General features: G+C 39.5%; 2 protein-coding genes across 14 annotated transcripts in view; one reads left to right on the top strand and one right to left on the bottom strand.

Annotated features, from left to right (window-relative positions):
• Nucleotides 1-14,498, top strand: part of ccdc146 (coiled-coil domain containing 146) — a 140,064-nt gene extending 125,566 nt beyond the window's left edge. The window contains exon 19 of one of the 3 annotated variants that reach the window (XM_069909704.1): nucleotides 13,218-14,498. In XM_069909704.1, coding sequence (XP_069765805.1) covers nucleotides 13,218-13,289 — 72 coding nt within the window. In that variant the 3' untranslated portion in view covers nucleotides 13,290-14,498. Of the gene's footprint in view, nucleotides 1-1,991; nucleotides 4,174-13,217 lie in introns of those variants that run through there. The other 2 variants (XM_069909700.1, XM_069909703.1) reach the window with 2 other exon arrangements.
• gsap (gamma-secretase activating protein) overlaps nucleotides 1-20,838 on the bottom strand; it is a 100,574-nt gene that overhangs the window by 39,279 nt on the left and 40,457 nt on the right. For 5 of the 11 annotated variants that reach the window (XM_069909715.1, XM_069909713.1, XM_069909712.1 and 2 more), the window contains 10 exons: nucleotides 16,053-16,132; nucleotides 15,639-15,695; nucleotides 15,463-15,532; nucleotides 15,083-15,139; nucleotides 11,450-11,538; nucleotides 7,497-7,566; nucleotides 6,564-6,613; nucleotides 5,081-5,185; nucleotides 3,110-3,169; nucleotides 523-566 (listed from right to left, as the gene is read on the bottom strand). In XM_069909715.1, coding sequence (XP_069765816.1) covers nucleotides 523-566; nucleotides 3,110-3,169; nucleotides 5,081-5,185; nucleotides 6,564-6,613; nucleotides 7,497-7,566; nucleotides 11,450-11,538; nucleotides 15,083-15,139; nucleotides 15,463-15,532; nucleotides 15,639-15,695; nucleotides 16,053-16,132 — 682 coding nt within the window. Of the gene's footprint in view, nucleotides 1-522; nucleotides 567-3,109; nucleotides 3,170-5,080; nucleotides 5,186-6,563; nucleotides 6,614-7,496; nucleotides 7,567-11,449; nucleotides 11,539-15,082; nucleotides 15,140-15,462; nucleotides 15,533-15,638; nucleotides 15,696-16,052; nucleotides 16,133-17,411; nucleotides 17,635-20,838 lie in introns of those variants that run through there. The other 6 variants (XM_069909716.1, XM_069909708.1, XM_069909717.1 and 3 more) reach the window with 4 other exon arrangements.

Genomic DNA, 20,838 nt, shown 5'->3' on the forward strand with positions numbered 1-20,838 from the left:
GTGTCTAGTGGTGGGATCACATAGTAAGTAGTGGAAATGGCAGAGGAGGTCATGTTGGATGCGAACGCTGGTGAGGACAAGATGAACCCTGTCCTTGTTGTGCTTGGGGGTGGAGGAGGCCAGGGTAGGTATGTTGGATATGGAGCATATGCAGGTGAGTGCCAAGATGATGGTGGTTGAGGGAAAGCCACGTTTGTTTGAAGAAGGAGAACATCTCTGATGATCTGGCATGAAAGTCCTTATCCTGGGGGCAGATGCAACGGAAACTGAGGAATTGAGAGAATGGAATGGAATCCTTCCAAGGGACAGAGTGGAAAGAGGTGTAGTCGAGGTGGCTGTGGGAGTCACTCAGCTCCAAGTATAGTAGAGCTGCTCAACAGCACCTAAGAAAATTAGCATACATATTTTTGTATCCAAATTATTGCTGATTTCTATTCCACACAAATATAAGATTTAGAGCTATCAACTTTAAACTGAAATGTGAAAGGACATTTTAAGATCACTACCAGGTTTACAGCTTACCGTAACTTCGTAACCGTTGAAAGGAATCCAAGAGAGAAAGAAATCTATCACAGAAGAAAGAAGCCATTATAACTTGTCTAATTAAGATTACGCGTCATTAACACAAAAAAAAACAATTAAAGAACAGCATTAACTTCGTTCAAGAGAGTTGTTGTCCCTTGACAATGATAATCATTCAGTTATCATTGAATGGAGGTAAAGCCCCGCACAAATATATGTTGAAACACCGTTTGAGAGGATAAGTGTGGCCAATTAAGCTAACGTTGGTGTGGAAGGTATTCAAAATCCTTATGTGAGACTAGGTTAAAAAGCTCCTTTGAGTAGTTCTGGGTTATTCAAGGAAAGGCAGGAAAAAAATTATTAAAGTGAAAATGTAGTTAGCTTGATTTTTGAGGTAGCAGGAGAAAGTTGATTTAATTCATTCAATAGATGTATATGAATTTTTTTTTTATTGAATGATGCAAAATTTGAGATGGTGGTAAACAATGGTAAGAAATGGTACAGGCCTTCAGAATGACACAAAAGCATTCAGTTAGTGAATTGGCAAAAGTACATCAGTCAAAGTGAAGTGATTTAGAATGACTAAGAATGAAAACTGGGCAATGTGTTAATATGATTTAAAAAAAAACACAAATAGGTTATTCATGTTTACAAGCACTGCAATAAAGCATAAAAGCAAAGAGAAGGTGGTTCTAAGTGACCTGCTGATCCTCACACAGTGCATCATGCAAATATTTTGGCAAAGACCAGAAGGGATGCTAAGGCCTTGGAAAGGATATATGTAAGTTTAGAGGAGAGGTACATCAATGGCAAAAATTATTGTTGGAAATATTATGTCCATTCTTCTTATGACATATAACTTTAAAGGAGACCAAATAGTTCTCTTTTATTTTATTATGAGCAGTTTTTAATTTGTGGAAAAACTGATTCCACCCAGTCAGCAAGTCGAGATCATGTATTCAAAATAACTGGCAATGAATCTAAAGAATCTCCTTTTCTTGGACAACACTTGTCAGCCTGTCCATATTTCATAAAATTTTGTTGCAGAAACAAAATTGAGAAAGAGAAACATACATTGAAAAAAAGATAACTGAACTTAGAATGAATGTTCTTTTAAAGAACCAAGGCAAGTACAATAGTCAGTATCCTTTCTGAACATTTCAATAATTTTGACCACTTCCACAAGATGAAAGCGGAACTCTGGGGATTAAAGTAACTTCCATAAACATTTGTGTGATTAATAATCAAATCATGTTCTTTGCTTCAATGTCTCCCTATTCAACCTTTCAAAAATATTTTTTTTTTAAATCTGTTGTTGAATAAGTAGAAAACTAATTTTCAGGATCCCCAAAATACACCAAATATTTGACACCAATCAGCTCTGTTTTGCAGAAATTATGATTCCTTCTCCAGGCATACCAGCTATTTGTGGCAATGAAAGTAATTTGCACTTCTTCATTCACTTTCAGAACTACTCACTTAAGGAACTCTTACATCCTGCTACATATTGGCTCAATCACAAGCTGAGTCAGTACCTCCTGTGCACCAAACAAAAATAGAAATGCTGGAAACATTCAAGAGACAAGGCAACCTTTGTGGGTAAAGGAACAAATGGCCTTTCATCAGAATGCTAAACAAGGTACCTAGACAACTCCAAGCAGCAATCAATCTGAAGAAATTCTCCCTGGTATTAATCTTAAAATGCCCTTTCACATTTTAGTTTAAAATTGACAGCTCTCATTACCTACCCAGTAATTTTTAAAAAAAAAACACACAATTGAAACCTTGTTTAACCCTCAAAAGATTTCGGACACCGTTTTCCTTCCTGTGGAAAAGTCAGTTTTACCTGTCTTAATTTAAATATCTCAGGAATCACCCAGCCACTCTCCCTCCTGGAAATTGAAAAAAATTACTAAAAGGAAGCTTTTTGCTGACAGCTATTAAAATAAGTATCTTTTACAACAAATGTTCACACCAAGCAATTAAATGCAATCTATTTATATTCTAAGTCATTTGGTGTAAATTATTTTTTAGAACACCTAATGTTTATTCCAGAGACATTACCTGTGACCATGGATTACACACAGATACATACTTGCTACCTCTTGCAGCAAGAAGAACTGTTGTCTCACAATTCCAGCAATACAAGTTCAATCCCAAACTCTGGAGCCATCCAAGTGGAGTTTATATGTTCTCCTCATCTCTACATGGGTTTCCCCCAGGTGCTCCGATTTCCATCCAATAGGCATGCAGGTTGATAATATTAACTGGCTGCTATAAATTGATTTTTGCTACATAGATGAGCAATAGAATTAGGGGAGTTGATGTGAATGTGAGGAAAATAAAATATGATTAGTGTTGCATAAGCATAACTGGGTATTTAATGGTAATTGTGGATGAAATAGCTAAAATCCCCATTCTTTGCTATATGGCTCCATGATGTCATCTAAACATCTCAGCACTCCCATTATTTTTTTTTAAAAACAGACCCTGCAATAAAGATGTCCGTTTTAAAAACAAACACCACTACAATATAATTGACAATAGAAAATGCTGGAATGAAAATAATAGAGGGAAAACTACTTACCAACACTTTATTGCTCCTTTCAGGATAAAACTGGATATACATCAAAACCGCATTGCTTTTCTAATTAAAATAGGTCATTGTCATTGAGGAGCTCTCACTTTAGTTTTAAAACTTATTAGTCAGAAGGATATGATAATTCTGGCAGTAAAGCACTGTTCTCAGTGTGTCAATATTCTTACAAAAAATACAAACTGCTGTTTTGAAGTTTAATTTAACCCAAAATAATGGCAAGTCGATCTAATTCCTAAATTACTTCAACATCTTTGAGGCTGTTATTGGCTAGAAACTTAACTCGACAGGGCACACGTGCACTAACTCCTAGAACTGGTCAGAGGCTTAATATCATGTGGAGACAAACTGAACAGCTGACATCCCAATGTCTTTCCACCATCTACAGAGCAGAGGTCAGGAGTATGATGGAAAACTTGCATGGTGTAGTTCAAACAATTCCAATGTTACGCGGCATTTAGCCTGCTTGACTAGCAATCATGCTTTTCTCTCTACCGATGGCATAGGGCTACTTCAGTGTGTACCCTCTTTAAAGTGGAATGTTGTCTGAAAGCACTGCACAAGCCTGCAAACTCATCACCAAGGTGGGCATGGGTAGCAGACCAATGGAACACCATCACTTGTATATTTCCCTCTAAGTCATATACAGTAACTTGGAAATGAATCACCAATCCTTGTTGGGTCTCAGAACTCTTCACCCAATAGCATTGTGGGAACACCTTTACTAGAACAACAGCATGCAATTACAGGCAGAAGTTCACCAATACCTTCTTGAGGGTAATTAAGGATCTGCAATAATTCCCAGCTTTTCTAGTGGCACCCTTATCCCAAAAATGAATAAACTAAAGATAGTTCATACACCACAAGAGCCTCTCTGTATTAAGGTCTTCAACAATACACTCAAATTTCAAACAAAACTCATTTGTCACTACCATTCCTAAACAATGTTACCTTATTTGTTTGGTTATAGAAAATAAAAGCAGCAAGTACAAAATTGAACAATCAGAATGATCACACTTTGTTATGAGCAATGATTTTCATGATTTTTTAAAGTATAACTTTGATGTTCCCTTCTAATTGTTATGTAGAATTTTAATAAACCAAACCTGTGAGAAGTTGGAATAACTGGGCTTTCCTCTCCTTTGTTAACCATTAATTTTAGAAGGAAAATGCACATGTACAGAATACCTGCTAATATTCAATGTCAGTGCATTTTCACAAAGCAACTCAAGTTGGGTACTGAAAGACGACTGTACCACCCTATTATGAGGACTTTGCCAAATCCCTTAATGAAATTCAACTGGAGAACATCCTCTGCCCTAACCTCACCAATCATTATGACTTCCTCAAAAGACTCAATCAAATTTGTAACACAAGACTTCTCCCTCAAAGATCATGCCAATTATCCCTCACAAGTCCCACTTTTCTAAATGTGAGTGAATCCTAACCCTAAGAATCTTCTCCAATAATTTCACTAATAATGATGCTCATTGGCCTATAATTTCCTGGTTTTAACCTGTTGCCTTTCCTAAACAAAAAGAGCAATGTTAGCTATTCTCCTTCCTCTGGTACCTGTTTTATGATTAAAGAGGACACAAAGATATCAGTAACGACCCCAGCAATCTCATCCCTTGCTTTCCTCAGCATCCTATGACAGATTCCATCAGACCCTGGGGATTTATCCACCTTAATAGTTTTCAAGAACCCAATACATCATCCTTAATATTGGCGAACCCTAGAATTTGCATACCACTGCACAAAGAGTCCATGTGCGAGGGTAAAAAGCATCATTCATTGTTGTGCTGTCTGGCATCAATCAAGAAAGACAACCAAAACCAGGATTGCTCATATATGCTGCAACATTCTGCACCTTGGTTATTCCAAGGTTTCTTTTATTTTTTTGCAATCATAATTATAAATTCATATTACATAAATAAAGGCTGGTGTCTTATCAATCTTTACCTTTTTAACAATGTAGTACAGCTTCTGTGTCTCTGCATCCCACTGTGCCCATAAAAAATCTTCAGCCACAATCTCTTTGATAAGATGGTCTGGATTCTTAATCATCTAAAATCAATTTTAAGCAAATATATGTAACCTGAAAACATGTTCAATTCTATCAATTACCTCCCTTCCAATACAAACTCATAAATGCAGATATTAATCTTAGATTACACAATTCTCAATTCTATTTACAACTCCTTTGCAAATTAAGAAGTTTATGCCTGCATAAAACATGATGTAAAACAACTCAGATATGAGCTGATAAAAGGGGAGTAGCATTCAAGCTAGAACAGTGGTTGACAATGGCCATCACCGATGAGAGACACCATCTACTCTCCTTGACATTTCATGGCACTGTTGAATTTAATAACCATTGTCCCCTACCATCAACATCCTATGGATCACTATTAATCAGAAATGTAATGGATCCAAAACATAAAATTCAGCTGGCCAGGAAGTATCTGTGGAAAGACTAATGTGATAAAATTTCAGTCAAACATTCTTTGTTGGAACTGAGAAAGAAATAAAAACAAATTAGTTTTAAGTTGTTGAATGCAGCAACATTTGTCCTTTCACTTCTAATGCAATGTATTTGGTGTTTACAATGCAATCTCATCTACAATAGAGAATGCAAATGGGGTGTCCATTTTGCAAAGCACATGAGCTTCTTGTTACCTGCCACTTTAATTCTCCATTCCACTCCTTCTATCTATAAAACATTATTTAGCTTCTTCACCTTGTACAAAAATCAATTAAGTTACTTGCCTGCATTACTCTAATGACATCATCCAATTTCACACTTTCTACTACCTAAGAGGACAAGGCACGAGACAAGAGGTTCCACTCAGCTTCACATACAATTCTGATTTGAAACTATCCTTTCTTCACCATCACTAGATCTAAATTCTCAAATTCCCTCCGCTTGTGGCAGAGGAACTATAATGGTTTAAGAAAGTGGCTCACTACTGCCTTCCCATTAATTGAAGTGACTGAGGATTTAATTGCTTCAAAATTATTCCTATTTTTTTTTAATATAGTTTGTTCTTTGGGATAGCCATCATCTTGCTCAGAAGCTTTTTGCCTTGCAGAAGGCACAATATTTACACAATTGACCAGCTAATGAAAAGCAGAACATTTTTACAACTGTATATTGCAAATCACAAACTTGAAAGAGGCTCCGAATTTTCCAATTACTTCAAGTGCTGAGGGTTAGCTTACTCTCTGAAAAATCCTTTCACAGCGATTTCCAAATCTAAACAAAACTTGACTGGAGTTCACCCCACAGACCATACTATAATGTAATTTCTAAAGCAGGTTATTTAACTGCACTTTTGAGGCACTCAACACTGACGACAGCTTTGCCAAACTTCTCTTCCTAAAGCAGGTTTTGTCTCTCATGTGCACCATCCACACATTTCATACAAGTCAAATGCAAACTTACCACTCTGTAACCTTCTTCAATGACCACCTTTATACAAACATGCTCAATACCTAAACAAGAAAAAATAAATATCTAATTTTAGTCTGTCCATTTTTATGGATATGCATGAGGAACAAGTAAATGCTTGAATAAGATTGTCATAAAGCACCAATTTTTTTTTTGTTGAGTACAACATACAGATAAGTGCTATTCTGATAGTTTAATGGAGAGACCTGCTCTGGTGATGCAACCTAAAACACTCCTCAGTGTCCTTTGCAGTTGTGCCACAAAGGTCACAATTCCAAAAATTATACTGGAAGCATAATGCATAATCATTCTATTGTTAAGATGACCAATGCTCAACTGCCAAAAAAAATTAACACTTTACCAGATGAATTTACAACTGCCCTAGGTGCTTTCAGATTAGGCACCACACAGATGTAGAAATGAGTGCTGCTGAAGCAACAACAATGCACCAGTGACCCACGTTTGATTGATTGTAATGTGCGTGTGAGTGTGCGCTCTGTTTTCTCCATGATCTCAAACATGTGTTGACTGACTAATGGAAATTGTCTTCAGTGCAGGGATACTTAGGGTGACAGGAGAGTTGATGGACATGCGAGAAAATAGATTGCAGAGAAATATGAGGAATGGGTCTGATGGTAGCACTTACGGGTGGCATATTTAATAGGCTGAATGACCTCCTATCTGATAACAAAATATGAAAAAATTAGATGCCCTGTGGATGCCCCTCAGCTATCCCATGATATCTCCTCAACATTCCTTCATCCCTCTGGCTGATTAACTCTACCACCCAACTCTCTACCAATTATAGTGCCAGTCGACACTAGCAATACTTTCCAGAGAGATGACTACATTTTGGTCTGTTGTATCCCCAGATTTTCTTCTTTTTTAAAAAAAATGATAATTTATCACTAACATTATACAACTTACATCTCTCCTCTGAAATTATGAGCAAGTGGCTTTCAGACAACAGCTTTGGATTTGAATCTTGATAGAGGAACTGCAAAAATATATTAAGAAAGAACAAGCATTGTTTTTATAGCACTGGTGCACCTAGAAAGTGGGAGACAAAACTTGCTTCAGACTACTAATGAAGAATTTTCCAAACATTAGATTTACAGTATAATAAAAGGGATCCTTCACTTCAAACAGAAACTGAGAACGACGTAATGCTTCACACGAGCTTCATCAGAATGTTTTCCCAGAGTAATCTGAATCAGTAATCATTTCAGATCTTTGTAGGTACACAGGTAAAAAATAAACACATGAACACTAAATTATGAGCAGATTGCTCCCCTCACTCATTACTTATTTTACATGACTTAATTACTGCCATGACACATGGCACCCAATTTTTCACAAATTAGATGAGTTCATCCAAGACATTTCAGTAGGCAACAAATGGTCTAAATGATGTTGGACGAGGATGGAAAGAAGAAAAAAAGAAAACAATAGATGAGACTTTCAATTTCTAAAAAACTAGTCTTGCATTGAGGTGCATAGGCATTGCCTAGATTAAGTTAATTTGGTATCCAATTTCATTTCTTTGGGAATGATTCAAAGGGCAGCTCAGTGTCCTTGGAACCAAAGCATGCTATAATATTACTCTCATGAGTAAAGAAAATGATTCTGGGGAGAGCAAAAAGCAGCTTATGTTCTCAACAGAAAGTCAGGACTCTCTCATAGATCACCTGTGATTAATAAACCTTTACTACCTTCATTTGCTGGTGCCTACAATATCTACATCAGTTGGCACTTTTGGTCTCTGTTTTGGTCAAATTCGTAGGGTTAGGAAATCAGTGATCTCTTGAGCCAGTACAAAGTCAGTGGAGTGTTAGGACACTGGCCTCATTTTTGCAAGAATCCACGAGCAAGGCAAAAACCAAGAAGCCAGAAAATTATCATCAAATACAACCCACAGGAACAAGTCCTTCAGTCCACAATGTCTATGCTGATCAGGATGCTCAAATGAATGAAGCAGGGCAAGACTTAGGAAACTGCTTTGTGTCTGCAGGATTGATGTTATTTACATTTTTACTGACTCAGTCCTTAAAAGCGAATGTATTGTGAAGTTTACAAGTTCTAAAGCTAGGCCTGGACTAACTTGCTTCATGAGTAAAGCATGAAAATCTGCTTTTGCTAGAATGTGTAAAAGATGAGCTATTCTCCTTTGACCAAGAGAATGTAAAATGGTTGAAGTAAAAACACAAAACTGGAGAAACTCAGCAGGCCAAGCATTGTTCTTTATATAGCAAAGGTAAAAATACATAACCTCTCTCCCCTGCTCTTTTGTTCAGACACCTGACGACATTTTTCCATACCTTGATGAAGGGTTCAAGCCCGAAATATCAATTATGTATTTTTATCTTTGCTATATAAAGGATACTGCTTGACCTGCTCAGTTTCTCCAGCTTTGTGTTTAAATGACTTGCTTCATCTCAGACTAGTCAGTGTGTCGTAAAGCTAAATTATGAGCATTGGAAATAATTCAGAGAGGGAAGGCCAAAGCACGAGCTTCTAACTTCAATGCCACCAGCAGGAAAAAAAGTTCCTGTCAAGATGAAAGTAGAAATTCAAAAAGAACTCAACAAAGAAAAATGCTTCCTTCTTCTTTTCAGTCCATCTCTAAGAACATAGAATTACAAAGAACAGAGAACAGAACAGCACAGGGACAGGCCCTTCACTCCATGTTACAATGTTGAACATGATGCACAAGTTAAAATAAGATACTGCTGCCCATGCACGATCCATTCACTCGATTCTTGTTTCAACTGCAGTATATTGGAATGTTTTAATTTAACTTATTATTCAATGTCGGTTGCATTAATTTTCCTCTCCTAATGCTACCTGATCAGAGTGGCTCATCGGGTCATTTCAGAGGAGAGTTCGTGTCACTCAAAATACCCAAGTGGGCAAGGATGGGAGATTTCCTTGTCTGAAGCATGTTGCAGCAACATTACTATTGCAGCTCCATGCTTTCCAGAATAACTTATTTGAATTTAGGGCAACTTAAATATCTATTTGCAATGCCCAAGTTAGAGCTCTTTTTTGACTTCACCAGAAAGTCAGAAACAAACCCCCCCCCCCAGCTTCATGAACTGATTTGTGATGGCCAACTCAAGTTCCAAAGCTCCCTTATTTCACACTTGCATGACCAAGCCTTTAACTGAACACAGGAGGTTTGTTTCTACCGGCTTCAGCAATGCAAGATTATGTAACTCGTGCAAATAACTGACCAATAAGGAAAGATGCAATGACAATTAACATCCTACTGATTTTATATAATCGCCACATGGCAGCTCCAGAAACCTCCTCTTTGTTGTTTCCTTCATGAAAGAGTGGATTTTAAAAGTCAGGTAGTGAACACAAGGCATGGGTCCTTTGGTAGAACTTGAAGCAAAACACAGTCTGCTGGAGGAGCACAGTGTGGAAAGCAGCACCAGCACCCAACGTCCCACATCGAAACTCCCCATCAACCCTTGGTGAAGGGTTTGGACCCAAAATATTGACAACTCTCCCACCTCCTGTGGACTCCGTCTTGACCCGCCGAGCACCTCCAGCATACACCACCCTGTTTCAGGCTCTGGCATCCAGTCTCCCACATCCCCAAATATCAATGTATAATTGTAACAGCTATTTAAGGTAAGCATAGTGTTATAACTGACACTTGAATAATGTTACATTTTCATGTTTCTTTTTTCCCCAAATCATAGAACAGTGCATTCTGCCCATGCTTGCTAACCACAAGCTTTCATTATACTGTCCATTAGTCAAGGATGCAAAAGCCATAGAGAAGGTGCAGAAAAAAATAAACTGGATGGTTACAAGGATAATGAATGTGAAATGAATTTACTAGAATGTGAAAAAGATGAGCTATTGTCCTTTGACCAAGAGAATGTAAAATGTTTGATAAACTTTGAAATCATTGAGCAATCAAGAAGAGAAGCTGCTTTAATTTTCAGAAATCTGTGACCGAAGAACATGTATGTACTTAAGCTAATTGGGAAGAGAATACATGTGGAAAATATTTTTCAACCAACAAGCAGTTATGATCTGGAATGCAATGCATGTAAGAATGGTGAAAGGAGATTTTCAACAAGACTATCAATAAGAGACTGGGCAGGGACTTGAATAAAAGCAGGCCTTTAGGAGAGAACCAAAGAGTTGGCTTCTTACAAAAAACTAGCACAGACAGTAATCTGTGCAGCCTTTCTGTTATTGCTTCTCTGTGATTGTACTCAACACTCAATTTTTATAGTTATTCTTTCATCCTCATTTTACATCCTAAATAATTCTAGGCTTGTGATTTACCGAGGTAGCAGCAAGCAAACACAAAACTCAGAAAAGACTGTACAACAGGCTTTATTCCAGTAAAAGTCTGAATACCAGTTCAAGCCTTGATGGCTCTCTGTGTGACTGGCTCAGGAGGGGCCAGCTCAGATTTATATTCAGGTCGGCTGATTGACAGCAGGTCAGGTGGAGTCAGCCCCCTAGGTAGTCTATTCAGGTCGGCTGATTGACAGCCAGCCAGCTGGAGTCAGCCCCTTAGGTGGTGTTCCTGCAGGTACAGAGATCTGCAGTAGGCTGGTGGTCACGTCACTACAGGGCTAAGTCATTTAGCAATTCTGTTCAAACGTTTTGCCAGTAAAAAAATTCAATGTTTCAGTTTTAGTCTTCCAAATAATTTGCCAATATATTCTTATCTCTGCTTCTCATGTTTGACCAAGCTAATGGACTGAAAAACGTGAACAACAATTGTTGGTGAAACGTCTGAGTTTCAAACCAAAACAACTGCACAAAATTTATTTAGACCTGACTAATTTCTAAAGATTGTATATAAAGGACAATAAAACAAAAATAAGAAATGAATGAATGATAAATACCTGAACTTTGACATTCGGATCAATGGCTTTTAAGACCTTTGTATGATTTACTGGATAAATTTCAATCAACAAAGCCAAACATCTTGCAACTGTAACAAAAGTTTTTAAAAAAGCGCAGAACGTAAGATTCTGAAAAATATGACATATTTTGAAAAAAAATGGTTTTATGTTTTTGTATTGATGCAATCATATCATATATTCAGTTTTAAAACAACAAAATGTGAAACTGAATTTTCATATAAGCAATAACCTTTGTAAAGCAATTTTCATTGAAGCTCTAGAATTACAAATTCACTCACCTTAAAACACCTACATAATACATAGTATCTGAAACTGATTACACCGTAATCATTTTTCTATACCAATCGCAGTACAGGTGTGTAACCTTTTATCCAGGATTCTGAACACCGGCAACCTCCAAAAACTGGTAACCCGACCACCAAGCTCCTAGCCCTAGCCGTCCATAACCCCTGCCCCACCTCCTGCTATCCGTTGGTCTCCCCTCCCCCACCCCCAGCTGTCTTTCGGTCACCCCCTCCCCCCACCTTGGCCCGAGATGTCCATTTGCCTCCCCCCATCCGTCCATCAACCTCCCCCCTCCCCCAGATGCAGCAGCAGGGATGCAGTGCTGCCGAGCCTGGAGTTCATTCACGGTGGCAGCTGGCGACAGCTCAAAGTGGGAGCAATGGCCATCTTCATTACCCATAATCTCCCAAGCAGCTGGAACCGCTCTGTTAATGCCAAATTATGGGTCTGGAAGACAGCCATTGCTCCCACATTGAGCCAGCCATCACCTGCTTCTCTCCCATTGGGTACTCAGGGTCAAGAGTCACCTTTCCACCGAAGGTAAAAGAGGACGGGACATGGGTCTGAGCCAGTATTATTTTGAAGTTTTACTTTAAAATAAAAAAAATGCTAGTGATATTATGCTCTTTTATGGTCTTTATTTATCTAAATTCATTTAACACCCTGATCCTCTGTTTTGTGCAATTTTGAAACATTGCATTTTCTTGAATGGACCATGATTTTAAAATGAATCCGAAATCTGAAAGATTATGAACAATGGCAGGTGTCCAGTCCCGATGATCCCAGATAAAAGGTTAGGCACCTGTACCACAAACAAAAAAACCAGTGTCTCCATTTGCCAGTTTTACTGATCCAGGAACAGACTTAGTGTCTGGGATATTGGATAAATGCAAAGCTAACACTCCTATTCAAAGAAGGACGGAGAGAGAAAGTGGGAAACTAAATATCCATTAGAATAGTTTCTATTTGTTAAACTTTCTAGTGGGGGAATAGAATCTACAATGAATTCATTCAGAGGTGAGAATGGGATCCACTGAGATATACCTGTCAACAGTATGTGAATCAATTGGCAGATCTCTCAATGAAGGTTAAGATAACAAAACTACATGGAGGTGAGGTGGGGTTAGAGGGTTATTGGTGGTGAGCGGGAGGTTTGAGCTAGTGAAGTTGTTCGAGTGAACCGGTGCGGACTCGAAAGGCCGACATGGCCTGTTTCTGCTCTTTAAATGGTTATTTGGTTATATTCGAATGCATTGTTAAGGAAGTAGTTACAGGTTATGAGGAAAATTTTAAAAACATTTAGTCAGTCAAAGTGATTTAATGAGAAAGTGACATTGTATTGATAAATGTGGTGGCACTCTTTGAGAATTCAACTCCCAAGATAGATATTATAGATCTATTTAATCATTTATTATGTTGATTTCCAAAGAGTAATCAATTTATGTTTTTTATTTAAATACAGCCACTGCGATCCAGGAAATTATTCCAAAATTCCCGGAACGCAATCTGTGTGAAACGGTCAGAACAGAAATAAGTGACTCATTCCCGTTCCAAGATTTTACCTGCGGCATCCCCAAGCATTATTGCGGACTGTCTGCAGTATAAAAATAAACTGCAGGTCGTTCACATGGGCTAATGAATATGACATAATGGGTGATGTCGACCCACGTCCAGCCTACACAAGTACCGCACGTCAGATATCTGTACACGGGTCGTTCTCGATGTCACTCCAGAAGGCAAGTGTGAAAATTAATGATGGAAAAATAACATTATGTTAAAAAAAACTTAAGTGAGATGCCACATAAAAAGGCAAGATGTTCAGGATCATAAAGATGGAGGAATTGTTCATCGATAGAAAAAAGATAAATGGGCTATTTTTCAGGTAGACTAACAAAATGTTCCCAGGAACAAAACTGGGATCTCAACAAACTGCACAATTTAGACTAATGTATTCAGTGAAGGCGCCAATGTATTTTGTCTGCCAAAGATCAGTGGGAAAGAAAATTGTGAAGAAGTCAAAATCCACAGAAGGGCATTAGGCAGGTAAGCAAGCAGGCAAAAAGATGGCAAATGGAGAAAATGTGAGGAATTACGAGATTATTTGCTTTGGCAGGAAGAGAAAAATCAGAAAGTGAGGAGATAGGATGCTTGACATACAAGTATTGCAAGGATGTTTTCCTGATGGAGAAAACAATGGGAAACTGTCAGAACAAATAAACATCTATGGAAGAGTGATGTGAAGAGTTTCTTACTCTGAGCAGCTGTTAATCCTTTGAAAGAACTGCAGTGAAAGAAGCTGCTTTTGAAAGAGCTCCTAATCTATATCCTCACCGAATATTTTCCATTCACTGAAGAAATAGTGCACGTATGTATCTGTGGAATCTGTTAAGATCTTGATAAATTTGTCATTTACACTATCTATTGATCTCACCAAGAAACAGTCCAATGGCAGACCAATTAACACACTTGGACTAAAACAAAAAAGCATTTCATGAGCACACAACAACCTGGCCACGATCTGACCAGAGGGTTTCATCAGTCATAAGGGACTTACAAATTGGATGGTAACATTTCACCTGTCAATTTGGTAGGTTATCTACTCATGTACAGGCCAATTGGTGAGTAGAATTTTTTAAAAACTGCATTGGTAGGAGGTGGATTTTCTACTCCTGTACACACCCCATGTAAACTGTTGCTGGTCAATTTGTAAGCTCCTGGGTAGAAAATAACATCAGCACTTGTGCGCAATGGCCGTCTTCCTTACCTATAACTCCCATGCCGCAGGAATGCCATAGCGATTCCAGCATCTTGGGGGATTATGGGTAAGAAGGACTCCCAAACAACTGACTCAATCAGATACAAATAGGGAGTCTTATTTTGCACATTATTTATTACTGAAATTTCATTTTCTGTATTGTGCAGTTTTAAAACTTTTTTTTCTTTGTTTACCTTTCTCTTTTGTAAATATATCTTTTTCTCGAGTACAGTTTATACTACCAAAAAAATTCTGCCTGGCCTGCAGGAAAAAGAATCTCAGGGTTCTACGTGAAGTCGTGCATGTCCTCTGACAATAAATTTGAACTTGACTTGAACTCTACTTGACTCATCAAGTTATTTATTTTCAAAAGCATCAAAAGACTGGACAGTAATTAAATACAAAAACACAACATTTTGTTCTGTACATTACTAGAAAATGCCAACAGATTAATTAAAGAATGTATCTATGTCCCTCAAATCTGATTCTCATTACTGCAGAAATTGACATTTCAATTGAAATTTTGTTTTAAACATGTCAGTAAATATACAAAACAATGCTTAAAGTAATACCTGGTCTGAACATTTCAGATGGTAAGCCTCTTCCAACAAATTGTAGAATGCTTACAGCTAAATCAAAACAAGAGGCAGTAATATTTTAATGTTAATGCATATATAATTTTCATACACGATGCATTTTACAAGGGAACTTCACTTAGCGGAGGGATGAGCTCTCAGTTTACTAGCACAGCAGGCATTCATGCCACATTCACACCATGGCAGTGCTGTGTGTAATACACCTCTCTAAATGTCATGCCATGAATGAGTCCTTTGTCGTACTGATTCCGATATTGCACCAATCCCTGGGAAAACTCCCAAGTGAGGTTGAAGGATAAGATTAAAAATCAGCGTAGAACCATCTTTCTCCCAAAATAAAAACTAGTCTCACTTACCCAGCAAAGTCCTCTCCATATTGACAGAGCAACTCATTACTGACACTTCTCCATCAAAGTTGTACAGCAGCTGGGAATATAAATGAATACCAAAATAGAATCGAGAGAAAAAAAATCAAAGCTCGTCTTCTACATTTTGTAAGAAGTTGGATGAAGTCAACATAAATCATGTTTACCTTATTCTCCTTTTTGTGAAGATCATATAAGCCAATACATGTGCTTCCCTTCGTCCCCTTGAATACAAGGCATTTATCAAATCTTCACATTGTGAAGTGCTACTGACAGCATTGAATCTTTTAAAAATGTTTACAAGTTGATGAGAACCTATGCCTTGATAGATGTCAGAACTAAAGGAATTATATTAAACGTGAAGCATCGAAACCTGTGCGAAACCAATTGGCTGGAGTTTTTGGCATCAACCTCTCCCTCTGCCCCCCACCCCCCAAATCAGGAATGCACCCAAAACATTGTGTAAATTCCCTGATGGGAATGATTTTTTTTTGCAAAATCTCTGTTGCCATCCTGGAGAGGAACAAAACATTTATTTTAAAAACCATAGGAAATTGGTAACTGAAGGAATAAGGGGGCACCTTCCAAGTGAACAAGACGCTGCCATCCTTTTCAACATTGACAATCTGCAGATCGGTTCTGGAAGGGCTCGTCGCTTCACCTAAAAGTGAACACAGACATAAAACTTTTTACATCGACTCACCTGAGCTCATTTTTTTAAATTTAAAAACTCAACTCTTTTAGCAATAATTGGCTTTAAACGTTTTACGCATGCTCCCATTGGCTTTAAACGTTTTACGCATGCTCCCATTGGCTTTAAACGTTTTAGGCATGCGCCCATTGGCTTTAAACGTTTTAGGCATGCGCCCATTGGCTTTAAACGTTTTAGGCATGCGCCCATTCGCTTTAAACGTTTTAGGCATGCGCCCATCGACTTTAAACGTTATACGCATGCGCCCATCGACTTTAAACGTTTTACGCATGCGCCCATCGACTTTAAACGTTTTACGCATGCGCCCATCGACTTTAAACGTTTTACGCATGCGCCCATCGACTTTAAACGTTTTACGCATGCGCCCATCGACTTTAAACGTTTTACGCATGCGCCCATCGACTTTAAACGTTTTACGCATGCGCCCATCGACTTTAAACGTTTTACGCATGCGCCCATCGACTTTAAACGTTTTACGCATGCGCCCATCGACTTTAAACGTTTTACGCATGCGCCCATCGACTTTAAACGTTTTACGCATGCGCCCATCGACTTTAAACGTTTTATGCATGCTCCCATCGACTTTAAACGTTTTATGCATGCTCCCATCGACTTTAAGCGTTTTATGCATGCTCCCATCGACTTTAAGCGTTTTATGCATGCTCCCATCGACTTTAAGCGTTTTATGCATGCGCCCATCGACTTTAAGCGTTTTATGCATGCTCCCATCGGCTTTAAACGTTTTATGCATGCTCCCATCGGCTTTAAACGTTTTATGCATGCTCCCATTGGCTTTAAACGTTTTATGCATGCTCCCATTGACTTTAAACGTTTTTTGCATGCTCCCATTGGCTTTAAACATTTTATGCATGCTCCCATTGCCTTTAAACGTTTTATGCATGCTCCCATTGACTTTAAACGTTTTATGCATGCTGCCATTGACTTTAAACGTTTTATGCATGCTCCCATTGACTTTAAACGTTTTATGCATGCTCCCATTGACTTTAAACATTTTATGCATGCTCCCATTGACTTTAAACATTTTATGCATGCTCCCATTGACTTTAAACATTTTATGCATGCGCCCATTGACTTTAAACGTTTTATGCATGCTCCCATTGACTTTAAACATTTTATGCATGCTCCCATTGACTTTAAACATTTTATGCATGCTCCAATGTGCCACAAAATGAAATATATGACATTCAGCAAAATTGCTGCCCTTCACCATGATCACTGAGGGGCGTCCGTTTCTCCTCCAGCAGCCAAGGAGCAACTTCACTCTGACTATCAAAAAGACACTTCAAATCCAACATCTTCCGATAACGCCCATGAATTGAATCAAAAAGGATAATTCAGACTGGGGGGCGGTGGCTGTGAGTGAACTCCCCCCCCCCCCCCCGCGAGAGAAGCCAAGTCAACCCTTCACCGCCGGCTTCGCGGCGGCTCTGGTGACGTCCCGGCGGAGGAGGAGGCGGGGCGTCACTGACGGGCTCGAGCGCGCGAGCGCGGCGAGGCGGGGCGTCACTGACGGGCGCGAGCGCGGCGAGGCGGGGCGTCACTGACGGGGACGAGCGCGGCGAGGCGGGGCCTGCGCTCTGACGAGTTGTTGAAGCCGGGCGAATTGAGGCTGGGCATCCCATCCCCGTGGGAAACTCTTGTGAGTAAAATGGAAAAGTCTCGGCCCACACTCTGAGGGAGATGATGCATAAAGGTGGCCCCTCCCGAAGTGAGAGCTCGTACTTTGACGCCTCAGCGTTAATGTTAATGCTTTTGTATAATTTTCAGACAAGATGCATTTTACACAGGATCCTCACTGAGCGGAGGGAATGAGCTCTCAGTTTACTGGCACAATATTTCAATATGTCAAATATTTCATTTTGTGGCACATTGGAGCATGCATAAAATGTTTAAAGTCAATGGGAGCATGCATAAAATGTTTAAAGTCAATGGGAGCATGCATAAAATGTTTAAAGTCAATGGGAGCATGCATAAAATGTTTAAAGTCAATGGGAGCATGCATAAAATGTTTAAAGTCAAAAGAATTCCATAGAAAATAGGTGTAGGAGTAGGCCATTGGGCCCTTGATCATCCACTCAGCACCCTGTTCCAGCTCTTCTCTCTCCATACCCCCTGATCCCCCTAGTCACGAGTACTAAATCTCTTCTTCTTTGGCTTGGCTTCGCGGACGAAGATTTATGGAGGGGGTAAATGTCCACGTCAGCTGCAGGCTCATTTCCGATGCGGGACAGGCAGGCACGGTTGCAGGGGAAAATTGGTTGGTTGGGGTTGGGTGTTGGGTTTTTCCTCCTTTGTCTTTTGTCAGTGAGGTGGGCTCTGCGGTCTTCTTCAAAGGAGGTTGCTGCCCGCCGAACGGTGAGACGCCAAGATGCATGGTTGGAGGCGAGATCAGCCCACTGGCGGTGGTCAATGGGTCAGGCACCAAAAGATTTCTTTAGGCAGTCCTTCTACCTCTTCTTTGGTGCACCTCTGTCTCGGTGGCCAGTGGAGAGCTCGCCATACAACACAATCTTGGGAAGGCGATGGTCCTCCATTCTGGAGACGTGACCTACCCAGCGCAGTTGGATCTTGAGCAGCGTGGATTCGATGCTGTCGGCCTCTGCCATCTCGAGTACTTCGATGTTGGTGATGAAGTCGCTCCACTGAATGTTGAGGATGGAGCGGAGACAACGCTGGTGGAAGCGTTCTAGGAGCCGTAGGTGATGCCGGTAGAGGACCCATGATTCGGAGTACTAAATCTAACTCTCTCTTAAATATAGCTATGGAACCAGCCTCAATCACTTCCTGTGGTAGAGAATTCCATAAATTCACCACCCTCTAAGTGAAAAAATTATTCCTCATCTCAGTCCTTTATCCTTAAACTGTGACCCCTGGTTCTAGACTTGCTCAACATTGGGAACAATCTTCCTGCATCTAGCCTGTCAAATCCCTTAAGAATTTTGAATGTTTCTATTTAATCTCCTCTTCATCGTCTGAACTCCAGCGAGTACAAGCCCAGTCGTTCTAGCCTTTCTTCATATGCAAGTCCCGCCATCCCTGGTATCAATCTGGTAAACCTTTTCTGCACTCTCTCCATGGCCATGATCTCCTTCCTCAGATAAGGAGACCAAAACTGAACACAATATAATAATTCCTATTATTAAGGTCACTGCCTCTGCGCTTCACTACTGCAGAAGCTCCAAACCCCCCCCCCCAATATATTTTTATCCACTAATCCAACGCCCTGAATATATTCCGCCACAAAATATATGGAACGAGCTGGTGGAAGCAGGTACAAAGGCAATTTGGACAGGAAAAGAGTGGGGGGGAGATAGGGGCCTTGTGGGGAAATGACAAGCATTGAGAAGAGCTGAAAGGACCCAGTTCTGTGCCATATATTTTCGTGCTAAAGTAAGCAAATGGGGTCTGTATAGATGGGTAAGAGGGTCAGCACTGGTGTGATGGGCCGAAGAGCCCGGTAGAGAATGCCAAAGACATTCACTCCACTCCCCGAAAAATAATTTTATCTCAGGCCTAAGCAGCCTAGCAAGGGCAAACTATATCCCTACATCTAACTTGATTCATTGAGATCACCTCCATTCTTCTCTAGATATCTTACAAAGCAAGAAAAACAATACAGCAGTGCTGAGTTACGGAGAGAGGTTAAAAGAGACAACATAATTTTACTGGTCTGTTTCATCAAGGGTCTGATAACTGGGAAAGAAGCTGTCCCTGAATCTGGTGGTATGTGATTTCATCTTCCTGATGGGAGGGAGCAAAGAGTGTGTTGCTGGGGTGTGATAAGTATTTTAATATACTGGCTGCTTTTCCAAGGCAGCAGGAAGTAAAGATGGAGTTATTGCAGGGAATGATGGTCTGAGCCAAGTTCACAACCCTCTGTAGTTTCTTGCAGCCTTGGGCAGAGCAGTTCCAGTCACACTTTATTGCAAACTATAAATCAAACTAATGTTTTCTTCTTAATTGGCTTCAGTTTTACTTGGTGTCAAAGGAACTAAAATTTTTTACTTTATTTCTTCAATTCAGCTATTTTATCCAAATTTCAACCAAAGCTGTAATGAAGCTTGGAGCTCAGTAATTGTGGTGAAACCTGAACTGAACTTTAGTTTGTAAATTCAAATCTGTGCCAGAAAATATTTCAAAATTTGCCTGAGATTGTCGGCAAGAGAGAGGATTACTCAGAAATGAATCCATGGAAAGGATGGGGAGCACAATGTGTTTAGAGGGGACTTCTTATTAGCTCTACTGAGTGATCAACATAAGATCTGGACTTGTAGAAATTTAGGCAGGATTGAGGCTGGAAGAGGTTGGGATTAGAGATCTTGGCAAAAGGGAAAGAAGGACAGGAGAAATATTGGTATTCTTATCTGATTTAAAGCAAGAGGTCTACAATGACAAATTCAAACATGACATTGATGGACTGAGACTAACGGGGGAGGGGGGGAGAGGTTGTTTCTGACAGATCCCTTAAAATGTGGTCACAAATGCCTAGAGGTCCACCATTTGTGAGATAGTGGCTGTGCTCATGTGCACAGCTTGATATAATTTTGGAAAGAGAGGACACTAGCTGAGGAGGAGGAGAATTATCAGCCAGTCAGATGACCCTGAAGAAAACAATGAGACTTATCATCCATGGT

This window comes from Narcine bancroftii, chromosome 13 (genome assembly GCF_036971445.1).
Source record: "Narcine bancroftii isolate sNarBan1 chromosome 13, sNarBan1.hap1, whole genome shotgun sequence".
In the NCBI taxonomy this organism is placed as follows: domain Eukaryota; kingdom Metazoa; phylum Chordata; class Chondrichthyes; order Torpediniformes; family Narcinidae; genus Narcine; species Narcine bancroftii.